We start from the raw sequence: 12795 nt of genomic DNA on the forward strand, positions 1-12795 counted from the left end.
CTCTAGCTCTCTACAAATCCTCCTTAAATATCTGATTGTATCTAACCTAAATAGTGTTGTGTTTTAGAGGAACAGGCTATCTTTCACATTAATACATTTCACTCATTTGAGGGTGATGTACAGGACTTGAATTTTACTCTGTGACTCAATTATTTTTGCTGGTCTGGCATTGTAATAGAGAAAAATTTTCTATTTTAGCTTGTTTTTCTCTGTAAATTCCATTTAACTGGAAGACAGGGTATCCGGCATTATTGAGCTTATAAAAATGCAGATTTAAAAATAATTGTTTGCTACATGTGTTTTTATAAATTTGTTTTCAGTGTATGTCTAGAGAGACATTCCTCACTGTCTATAGGGAATGCTTAAAAACCCACCAGGACTGGTGCAAAATAAAGCATAAATACATTCCTCATTGTATCACTGCAGCCTAGCAGAGCCCCAGCAATAGCTTAGGTATTGGGAGCTGGGAGGATTCCCATCATTTCTGCTGTTTTCTCAAACCATGGCAATTTGAATTTCAGATCCAAACCTGTACATTTAATACCAGTTATTTCAATTTTTTCTCAGTCTTCACAAAATTTCTGTGTGTCTATAACCTGATGGATTTACATGTGTGTCTATGTATCTATAAGCTGTAATGAATACAGGTGAAATAGGAAAATGGTTCATTGATATGACATCTGTCTGTCATTCCTGCCATCACATTTACATTACCTAGCCAAGAACAGATTGAACATATATATTATTCATCACATTTTTAATAAAATCTATTTTGATTCTTTTTGGCTTTTTTTGGAAGCATGTAACCTTTAGGAGAAAGGCATGTCCTACAAATGGTTTAAAATACAGGCTTTGATAGATGTTAACTATTTCTGAAGGCAATAAAACTTAAATACAAAGATATTTTAAAAATATTGAAATTCTTAGAAATAGTTCTGTTTAAAACTCAGAATAAAGCTAAGGTTACTTTGTCTATTTTTAATCTGAGAAATTTTGCAGATCTTCAGTGGTATATGAGAAAGTTTATATGCTGAAAATGGATTTTGTATGGGTCTCTATGCTGCTTTGTAGAAAACTACTAAAAGCAATTATTTTCTAATGTATAGAAACTTGATAAAAATGAGTTCAGCTTATAGAAAACACACTTATATGAAGAGATGGCCTGCTACTGGGGAGCCAAGCTCAGGAAAGCAAGCTGAGGTCAGGGGATAGTTTTCCACTGTGACCTCATTTCTTCCTCCTTTTGAACAATAACTAGGAAAACAATAGCTCTTGATGCTTGCCATATAACTGAATATTTATGTTCTTTTCCATTGTTGTCCAGGTGCTTAAACTTGTACATTCTGTTTCCTTATCTGGCATAAATATGTGATTTTTAGTTATTCTTTAGTTGGTAAGAAATATGTTGTTATGTATGGATTTGGAGGGAAAAAACCCCAATTGCTATAATTTCTGTTAAAATGGCTAATGAAATAACTTGAACTGAGTGTTAGGATCAAAAGCAGAATCCTTACAAACCCAAAGGGAACAAGGAGAAAGGATCTTGTGATAAACACATTAGAGTACAGCTTCCAAAAACAAGAGGACAACAAAGATTCAAAAGATTCATGGAGTTCATGAGACAACAGGACATGAAGAAGATTAATTGTGATGAAGCTAACAGAAATCATGAAGGATGAGAATACTGGGTTTGAATTCTGGCTAGACATGAGTCACTAAAGGCTGTAAAGGGCACCTGTACAGAATAAACCAGTGGAAGATAAATGGAAGAAGCACTGGAAGGAAGGGAGGAATACTCAGACTGACTGCAATCAATGCTGAATGAGCCCGGGAGAAGAGAGAGGGAATGGTGAGAGAGAATGAAGAGTGGGATTTTGATGAGAGGGACTAGAGGTTTTCATGTTTTGAAAGGAAATTAGGATGAATGAGAAGAGAAGGAAAAGTTAAATAGGAGAGCTTTTGAGCAATTGATATTGTGTTAAGGAAATCAGATCCTGGGGCCAACAGGGGAATTCAAGGGAGAGATCAGAGAAGGTGCATCCATGTCTGGAGAGGAAGAATTGTACAGTCACTTGGGAAAGTCAGGAAAGGGAAATGGTTATGCTGGAAGCAGGGATTTGTGTAGGAAAGATCTTTTTTGAAAGGTGATAAAGAAACATAACAATTTATACATCTAATTTAAAATAGGCTCTCTTGCATTATGTGATGCATACAAACAATCTGAAAAGCTAAAGCCTAGAAAAACCACCAGCTGCTAGATATATGTGCAGACTTCAAACTGACATAAATATGAGAACAGTCTGCAGAAGCTTCATTTTTAAATTAGAGATGAAAGAAACCTATTAGGTTGCCCAATGTATTCCCTCACTGATTTTTTTTTCCTACCATAAGTTCTCCTGTGTTTTATCCCATCTGCTGTCAAATGCCTACAGGGGAAAGACTATTTTCTTAAATCTTTTCTTTCATGAGAACCAACTAATGCATTCATTTTTCAGCATTAAACTGAACAATGTATAAATGTTTTTATTAGAATAACTCTGACTTTTCTTTCTAGTTAGCTATCACAGAAGGAGGAAGTTGTATCAGGCTCTGTAATGGAATATATTTAAAATTATGATAGATCAGGGAAAGGGAATGGAAAAAGGTTTCCTAATGACTTTGCCATCTTCTGATCACCAGTATATTTTCATGATTTTTACCAAGCACATCATATTTAAACTGAAAAATGGAAAATGAATTCTGAATATCAACAATTTATAAACACATCTGCAGGTTAACAATGCACATTGTACAGATATTTCCTGTTTTCTATCCGGATTCATGCAGCATAGGAGGAATGTGTCAAAGGCAGGTCAATTTATGTAATTTTTTCCCTTTATAAATATTGACTGCTGTGCAACTAATGATTTAATTCAGTAGCAAAATAAACTGTTTCCTGGCAAAGAAAATAAAATAAAAAACATTCAGCTTGATTGAATTCCTCTCTGCTAAGTTCACTGCCTCTAACAAGGATAAAACAAGATAAATTTGATCACTTTGGTGATGGCTGTTTTGAGAGCCCTGTTCTGATAATTTTTTCCCATTGCAAAGGAAAAGCAATTTATTTAAAACAGATTAAATTACAACTGCTAGATTAAATCAAATTTTGTTGTCAAAGTGTAGAATTTATTCTCTGAAACAATTCCCTAAGTAATGGGACCCATTTTCATCCTGTGATTGAAAATAACTGTACAGTGACGATCACACACTGCTGCTTGCTTACAGATTCTGTGCAAGTCAAGATTTGTCCATTTAACATTTGAAGTGACTCATAGAAAGCTCTGCAGTGAAGGTATTGGTCTCTTAAAGTTTAGGTGTTGGGCTTCTTGGAACAGCATTTGGTATTAGCATAAGTGTGAAAATTGCATGAGGATCTGTGTTTTTTCTCAGCCAAGCACTTAATGGACCCCAAAGCTTTAGTTGTCACAAAACAGATCATAAAGGCACATATGGCTCAAGATTAATAATTGTTTTATGATGATCTCATATTCTGCTGTTCTTCTGCTTTCTTTTTTTAAAAGCTCTCTCTCTTTTTTTTTTTTTTTCTTTTTTTTTTTCTTTTTTTTTTCTTTTTTTTCTTTTTTTTTTTCTGTTGGAGTCAGACTGTGTTTCTACCAAGGGTAAGATTCTCCTAGAAAATTAAAAGCTTTCCTGGGTATCCTGTAGGACTGCCCTGCAGTCCAGCACTAAACTTCACACTTGTCATCCCCCAGCTATGAGACTGCCCTGTGTTCTTCCCTGAGCAGTCAGCACCTCACACGATGTTCCTCTTCCACTTCACCTGTGGCTGACCCCCAAATGATGACATATACCATGAACTGAAAGAATTATACTATGTAGAACATTTTTTCCTGCCTCTCTGTTCACATCTGAGGATAATGCATGGAATAAAGTAATTTTTCATGCATTAGATTTTCAATTACATGTTTATTGTATTTTCCTTAGCAAGTGGTAGTAGTATCTGAACTTCTTACATTTTAATCAATACTTCAGCCTCTTTTGTGACATTAAGCAGTTTCACAAAAGCTTTTGACCAGTGTGAATTGTTCTCCTAAGATGCAATTATTACAGCTGAATCTCCTGTTTGACAGGGCAAGTGTTGGGATGGGAGCTCAGCTTGCTTTTTTAGCTCAATGGCTGCTATTGTGATGAAGCACTTGGTGCCGCGGGGCTGCAGGGGCTCGATGTCTTTTAGGGTTCACTGTGACTGCGTGCATCCAGGGCACATCTCATGTCAGAGGGGTTCTGAAGCTGCTGATCAAGCTCTTCTGTTATTCCAACCAGAACTCCATGTTCTGTTCTCCACATTATGGTTACTGTGGTTTGTGATAAGCAGAATTAGCACCTGTATCATTTATACATTCTGTCAAGATGGAATGCCAGAGGAAATGCTTTTAAAAAAATTATTTCCTAATCCATTCTGGCTTTATCAAAATTCAGGCTCTGAATGGCTGGCTGTGGTACTGGCTGCTCGAGTCCCTAAGGACAACCTGCTGCAAAACATTTTGAAAAATCCTCTTTGTTGCTTAAGATTTTGAACTGGGAGCAAAGGGCACAAATGTTTTGCTGTGAAGCTCCAGGTTTTGAACTTTTTATCTGGTTCTCTGTGATGTCCATGGTTTCTGTGGCTGTGGACAGACAAAAGCCTTCCTTTGGTTTTGCCTTCCTTTCGGACCACCCAGCAGATGATTTGGTCAGAGCAGCCATACAATACTCTGCCTGTGGGTATTCACAACATCTTCAAGCTGGTTCCATGCAGGAGGAAACAATATCCAATCAATGTTCCCTCTGTCTTTTGGAAGAAATGAAGTATTTTGAGTATGATAATAGAACTCTAAACAAAATGGCAAGGAATTTACAACATATTTTCATGTATGAATGAGTTCTGTTAATTTCTTCACAATGACATTGCCCCTTAGAGCACCATTCAGAGATCTTTGTTCTAGATATACTGCAGCAAATATCAAGATAATATATGTAGAATTTTATCACTCATGGTTTGTCTTGAAATCATTCCACAAAATTCCTAAAGTTTTGGCTGAACCACTGACTGTTGGCAGTAGCAGTAAAGCATAGACAGAGTAATGTACTGTATATTTTATTTAATAAAAGCAGCCAATTTATCTTAAGCATATGACCAATCCAAAGATAATAAATAATTTGAAACTTTCTTCTGTCTTTAGGGAAAAAGAACCACATTTATTCCCTCTGATTTCCTAACTGAGTGGTTATACAAGTAAGTTAATCATGTTTTTTGCTACTAAGTATGTTCAGTGATTCCAAGGCACTAATTTGCAAATTGAATAGCTGAAATTTAAATTAATATGTGTTGTTTTCCCTTTTCTTTAGCAAGAATCCAAAGAGGAAAGATGAGTCATTCACAGAATTGTTTTCCATTCCTTTTGTTAAGGACTGGCTAAAGGACCAGTAAGTTATTGCAGTACTCAGAATAATTTTTTTCTCCTTTTATTCTTTTGCCTCTGCTATCCCAAAAAAGTAATAGAGCCTCAATATGTTGCAGCTGTGACCTCAAAAATGCCCTTTACTGTGTGCAACAAAGAACTATGTGATCGTTTCTAACTGGCCAGTGTATTACTTACAAGGTATTTTGTACCAGAATTGTTCACAGATAAATTAATTTTGGATTCCTAAACATTTTAATTGTAGAATGCAGGACATTTTAATAGTCTGGTAGTATTATGAACATCTTTGTATTAAGGAGTAAAGCAATGTTTTCAGTGCTGCTTTCTCCTATGGAAATCTTAGAGAGTATAGGCAAGAAATTCTTTTCTAACTGTAAGCAGCTGCTTTTGAAATACCTGTAACAATCCTTGGCATCAGGATGCATTTCTGCAGATATTTATGACTTTGAGAAATGAGCACTTGTTTTTGGCAACCCCAATCATATATTCCTTGTTATTTTCTTCAAACCAAACAGCACAATAGTTTTGAAAGAAATGCTACTGTCCTTGAGACTGCATTTACTTTAAAATACGGCTGCTGTGTGAGAAAAGCAAAGGATTGGCCCACAGTGAGGGAATAAGAAACTAAGAGAGGTCAGATTTTAAAGAAAAATTTCAATTTGAAAACTTAACTGGAATCTGGATTGATAATTGGCGAAAACATAGAGATTAATATCTTTGTAGATACATTTACTTTGTTACATGATGTAAGTGGAAATAATTGAACTTATTTCAATTCTTCATGTCCGACACTTGTGAAGTGATACGCAGAATAAATAAATAGACTCCATAACCTGGAGTAGTTATGAAGTGGGTATGTATGTCACAAGTGAGATAGCTCTCCAGAACTTGTGCCCTGAGCTTCAGTCTGACCCACACTTTTATTCCCAAAGATGTTCCATATGCAATACATTGCACAACTTTTTCATGTATATTCAACCCCTTGCCCCGCCTGTCTTCACCTCTCACGCTAAATAAGTGCACGCCCTTCTGGGCATGCGTGGTTTGCTGTGGTGGTCGCACGGGGGTCTCTTGGTGGTCCTGAGGCTGAAGATTGTGGTCTTCCTCATGATTGAACTTTTGAACTTTTCCTCACTGCACGTGTGCTTTTGGTCCTTTGGTGCTTATCTGAGTACGTCTGTCAGTCTTGATAATCTTAGAGACAGAGGAGCTTCTTTACCTGGGTTCTTTGCCTCTTCTGGTATTGTTCTTTATGCAAGAAGCTTTAGAAATTTGCATTTTCCTATGCCCTTTGTACCAGGCAGAGGTTTCTTAAGTAAAAAGTTAAAATTCAATACATAACTCTACAAGCTAAATTATAAATGCTTAATTCATTTTGTTAACTTAACTCCAAAAATCTCTGTTTCACTTGGAACCTTGAGACCGTAATGGAGCAAGAGGAAAGCTCCTTATCACAGGTCTTTGTGGATAAGCTGGCAATTGTGTCCAAAGGGCTAACTTTGGTTCCCTGAGAGGTGGTCATGTGGTCAGAGCTGTGTAGGACATTTCTGCAGTGCAAGACCCCTTTGGAGAATGATCCATTTCACCTCAACTCTGGTACTTTCAGCCATCGTGCTGTCCTGGCGCTGCTGTTCAAACCTGCCTCTGGTGGGACACATCTGTTTCATTCTGTCAAACACAGTTCTTGCCAACAAGACTCCCATTTAAGGCTGTGGTTTAGTGCTTTGTCAAGTGAGCATGAACTGCAGCCTGGCTGTTGTACCCATTTCTTAAGCACACAGAAGAGCCCTTGGCCAGTACGGCAGTTTTGATACCGTGGGTTTGTGAGGATGGATGTTTGTACCAAAGATAAAATCTTTAAGGTCACAGTTTTTCAAACATTTCTCTTGGAGTTGAACAAAACGTTCCCTGCTATCTCCTGTTCTTCACCCCAACCTGCATGTAGGCACCCTAATACCACCTTGTGTGCTTGGTAGGGTGCTTGATTATTCTGATCAGGGCCCTACTCTGAGTTAGGAGTCTCTCTGCCAAAATGTGTGAGGAGGGTTTGTACAGCTATTGAAAACAGATCATTTCTCCAGTCTGCTTCACCTTGGAGAGTGGCAAACCTGTGTATTGGCACAAACAAAGGATTAAAATGAAAGGCTCAGGGCAAGGTGAATAGAACAAATGAGCTGCTAAGATAGAGAAGGTGGTGGCAGGAACTGCTTAAGTCAGCTTTGCCAACAAGAGAAATACACTGTGGAATCACAGCCTGGATGACTCATAGCTTCTGTTAGTGGTGGTGCTCCTAAATAACGTAGTGACAGCTCCACAAGGACACTGGAGTGTCAGAGTCCTACTTAAGTTGATACCATTCATCTTAAATCCTCTAAACAAGTAGGCCCTTAAAATAATAATTATTAAAATTATTATTAAATAACTACTTTTAGTGATCTTATCCTAAAATTACAGATTTAAAAAATGCTGCTTCTGAAGTGAATATTATTGGAGCAAAGTGAAAGGCTGCAATATTAAATAAGAATAAAAAAAAGAGAATTTATTATTATGTCCTGGATATGTCATAAATAGTTTATTGTTATATCCTTCCAGCTATCACACTTAAAATGTAATTGATTCTATGGGTTTTTTTGTAATTTCCATTTCTATTTTTAAAGGAGTTTTAATTTCTTTTTAACAGGATTAAGAATATATAAGAGACAATGTTCTAAAAAGTGCTAGTCAAATTTTGATGGCAAGCATCCTTATCCCAACTGTTTAGATGGATTTATCAGTGCCAAGCAGTCTTAATGCTTAAAAAAACCACCAAAACAAAAAACCCCCAGAGGACTATTGTTTTTGTTCTATCCGGGATGCAGGTTTTTTTTTAATATATTCCATACTTGAGAATGACTTTTTTGGCTCTCCTCCAGTGCCTCCAGTTTCTTCTTTGAAGTTCAAATTTTTTTTTTTTTTTAAAGAATAGTCAAAGCCACAGTCTTATGAGCTTCACTTTCTGCGCAATCCATTTCTAAATGAGATCTTGCAGCCTACTTTTCCCTAATATGGAGACCTAAATGCTGCACTGGTTTTCAGAATTTTAGCTGCAAACCTTGTACCTTCAAAATAGTTTTTGTAGGTGAAAGAGCTTGTAAAATTTGAATTTGTTTCCAGCTTTAGTGTAATAATAGCTGTGACATCTTAGTATAGGTACCTTGTCTTCCACTGAGTTCCGCATGTTACCAGTAGTGCTGACAAAATATTCCATCCCTTGGGAATCTTCAATTCCCCAAGCAGATTTCAAAAGCAATAGAAGGAGCAGCTTCAGTGCTGACTGGTAATCCCCATGTCACATGCCAGACATTTCTGTTGCCTTAAAGGACAGCTGCACCTTTCAGAGGGCAGGAAAGTGGAGTGTGAACACAAAACCAGCACACGTTTGTTGGGCACTTGCTGGGTTAGAAACTGATGTACCTGTTCCTCCATTCGAGGCTGCTGAAAGAACCAAGTGAAGAAATAGAGTTAGAGCTGGGGATGTTTTGTAATCCAATAAATATGCTAATGAGCATCACAGTTGCCTTTTGTCAGCATTTTCCAGTGGTGTTTCTGGTTGAACAGCACGGAAGCTCAGTTGCAAATAACCAAGCTCTGTGTACTGAGTCGGGGCCAGGGAAAGCCAGTGAGCTCTGATTATGCTCTGATCCCTCTGAAATTTTACTTTTCTGGCATAGATAGTCTGAGTAACATGGCAGCATCATTTCCCAACCTTCTTTAGCATATTAATGAAAAAAATAGGAAGAAACCAATAAGACATTGTTCCTCTGCTCTAAGAAACTGTGATATCATAAAAGCCTCTCATGTAAATTTAATAATATGATAGTATTGTTCAACATAACCCTCGACCTTACATGCAACAAGAGAGAGTGGTATATGGTATATGCACCTATGTTAGAACAAGCATAAGTATTTCCTGGCTTTTGAAGTTCAGAAAAAAAGTAATTCACAAGATTTTTTTTAATCTGCATTTTCTTATTTTTTATTAGAGATATTTACTTGCTACCCAGTTCTGAAGGACACATTTCCTGGTTTAATCTATCTGTGTGTACCAAAACAAGTGTACAGACACAGAGAAAATAACTTTATCATGGCTTTACTGAAGTGGGCAGCTAAGATATAAACGATTACTAAATTTGGAGTAGTGGCTTTTTGCCAAATATCTGTATACACATATATATACATTGCTTATTCTTTTTCTCCCTCCCCCAGATATTTTAATTGGGTGAAGTCTGCTGGTCTCAGCTGCCTTTACAGTTGACTTCATTGTCAGCTCTCAGATGGCCAATAGGGGTAATTTGGCACGGGTGACTGATTTTTTTTCTTTCCATAATATGCCCAGTTTCTACAGGCTGTGCTTTCTGCACACTGCTATATTTCATTGGTTTGTGTCTAATCCAGCCATGTTTGGAGTACGCTTGATTTACCTTATATTTTCTTCTTTCATTTTCTTTAATAATTTGAGCTGTAAATAACATTTTCTTGTAATAATAGGAAGTCCAACAAATACATCTCTGTGGATGTTATTCTGTGTGTTTCCAAGTAAAAACTGCCGTTCAAGTAATATGGCAGAATTCAGGTTAACAAAGGAGAAATTTTGAAAGACTGCAGAAATTTTCTGTGTAAAATAGTTATATTTTGTAGTGGTGCTTTATGGGGTTGAAGGCGTTATGGCTGTAATATCTGATGCATTAAAAATGCTTTAATTTATGTAAAGGTTGTCAAAATGGCAATGAGAAAACTGAAAACTTATTAGTGCTTTGTGACATCTTCCTAATGTTGCTGTTGGAGCACTAAGGGGAGTTTTTCATGTTTTCAGCTTACAAAGTCTGACCCAAAGTACACAAACATCGATGGGAATTTTCCCGTTGACATGAGTGGCCTTTGGAACAGGTCCATGTTTGGTTTCCTTCAGTCCAGGCCCACAGACACTCTCACAGACTACATAAATATTGGTCCTACGAGAGAGAAAGCTGAGGCAATGCTTTGTGACTTCCAAAATATGTGGCAAGTATGCAAGCACAGGAGGGCTGTGCTGGAGCATTAAAGTGGGCACGTCCTCCCAAGGAGAGCCTATGGAGACAAGAAATCCACTGTAATTTTCAGACAGAACTGAAGACAAAAAATTCTTGCTCTGCTATTTTTTGGCATGTTCTCATTGCAAAGACTTCTTGCTGTGTTTCCTCTAATTCCTCTGACATTCTGGTTACAAATCACCTGTTCTGCCTTAGTCTCCTGTTGGTTACATGACTCTGCCTCCCCACATAACAACTTTCTCATGTTAGTTCCACACTCTCTTTTCTTCATTATAAATAGATAAGCAAGTATATAAATAGTTGGTATGTGTCTAGCAGTTAATGCATATTATCACTATGGTCACTTTGATAACACTGCCAAATGTATTTATAACATTTTTAAATTCAATTCACTATTGACAGTATAAAGGACCTTTTATTTGGACAAGATGATAGAGAAGAAGAGTTGAGACTCCTGCTAACTAGCAGGAGTCACACTTTAAGATGTCTACTTGGTTGCAGTTCCTCTTTTAAGAAGTTTAAATTTGGTTATTCTCATATTTACAATCCTTTAAAAATGTACTCTCCATATAGTGCACTGAAGTGTTTTCTTGTATATTGTAAGGAATTTTTTTTTCTCAAATACTAATAATCTTATTCTTGTGCATTTAGATTGTTGCAAAAGAAAACTAGTGATTAGGAATTTATTTCTGACTATGGAATAGTTGTAGTAATACTGAAAATGTCACAAAGAAAGGTGTCAGTTCACACTCTGTTTGACCTGTGAAAATGTTCCAGGATACTTTTGTCAAGTGTCTGTGGGAATATTTCCCTGGAACTCTGAGAGGCTCATACACTGCCTGTGTAATATTTGATCAATATATGTAATTGATTTTAAATACCAGGTCAGACTAATCAGTATTTCAGTGTCTTGATTGCTCATGAACCACCATTTTCCTGCTTTTTGGGTAAATGACCTTAGTAGTATTTGTAAGCAGAGATTTTTGAGACATTTATTTTGTATCAAAACAATACTTTTTCATTATTGCACACTTTCGGGGATCTGGATAGGCATGTAAGATGAAAGACCTAAAGAAGGCAGTTGTTACTGTCGTGTTTCTAGATTCTATGATTAGGAATAAGAAATACTGCAAATATGAAAGATAAGTACTTTGAGAAATTTCCATCAGAGTTTTTTTGGTTATTCAGACCAGCACGTGATTTTTTTTGTGTATTTCCTGAAACAAAGCCTTTCTCAGAATCCTTTTATGAAGAGTTATGCAGATCACCGTGGTCATTTACTTGTGTGTATTATATTTACCCCTGTTCTGTGGTCTGTTCCTTTAGATTATGAATTTTTCAGTAACCCTGTCATTTGCCTGTGTTTGTACATGATCTAAATATTCAACAATAATTACCATCACAATCAAGCAAAGGTGAAGTGAATGTGGCTGTGGCCACTGTATTGAAACTTAGGAGGCCTCATCCTTTGCATTAGGGTCGCTTCAGTATTTCTAGAGAAGAGCTTTCTAAAAGCAGAGAGGAGCCCAGGCCATTCCATGGCTGCACCTGGAGGTTCCACCCTCACCTGTACCAGGAGCCCCAGGACTGCTGCTCTCTGCAGGCACCCGGCTCTGAGGCTGCTGCTTAGATGTGAGCCTTGTCTGCTGCTGTTAGGGGACAGAGTGGAACAGGAGGAGCCATTGCAAAACCCTGAATTATATACACTGAACATGTAGAGGAATCAGGCCTATTTGTAAGACAGAATGTGAACACAATCAGTTTCTGGGCATTAGTGTGTGGAAATACTGCCTGAATTCAGTGCCCTTCACTGTGACTATGAACCCCCAGAGATTCTTTTGTCTGTTTTGGAGACAAGAAAATGGAGGGACGCTTTTCCTCCATTTTCAGAATTCTTTGAGAACCCCATCTTCTGTCCATGAGGAAATCAGATACAAGTCTTTATTAAGAACCTTTTTCAATGTCTCCTACATTTATTTAATGCAAGTCTGTTTTGTTTCTTCTGGGTGTGAAAATCCACTTTCATAATGTCATATGAGTAGTGAATATCTCACAGAATCAAGATCTGTACAAGTTTGCGCGGAAAGCAAGAAACATATTTCTGAAATTTAACTTTGGTCAGTGTCTGTTTTGTGCAGATTTGGTAAAATAAAATACTTCAGAAAAATCTTTTTTCTGATGCTCTTTTACAGGTGTAACTTGTGTTAAACAACACATATATATTCAAATAGCACTGTTTCATATGTGGGCTTTTAAGATTGTGC

General features: G+C 37.0%; 1 protein-coding gene across 4 annotated transcripts in view; it reads left to right on the forward strand.

Annotated features, from left to right (window-relative positions):
- IQCK (IQ motif containing K) overlaps positions 1-12795 on the forward strand; it is a 38662-nt gene that overhangs the window by 3904 nt on the left and 21963 nt on the right. For all 4 annotated transcript variants that reach the window (XM_053992355.1, XM_053992354.1, XM_053992359.1 and 1 more), the window contains exons 5-6: positions 5223-5275; positions 5389-5466. In XM_053992355.1, coding sequence (XP_053848330.1) covers positions 5223-5275; positions 5389-5466 — 131 coding nt within the window. The remainder of the gene's footprint in view (positions 1-5222; positions 5276-5388; positions 5467-12795) is intronic.

Source organism: Vidua macroura, chromosome 16 (assembly GCF_024509145.1).
Source record: "Vidua macroura isolate BioBank_ID:100142 chromosome 16, ASM2450914v1, whole genome shotgun sequence".
In the NCBI taxonomy this organism is placed as follows: Eukaryota; Metazoa; Chordata; class Aves; order Passeriformes; family Viduidae; genus Vidua; species Vidua macroura.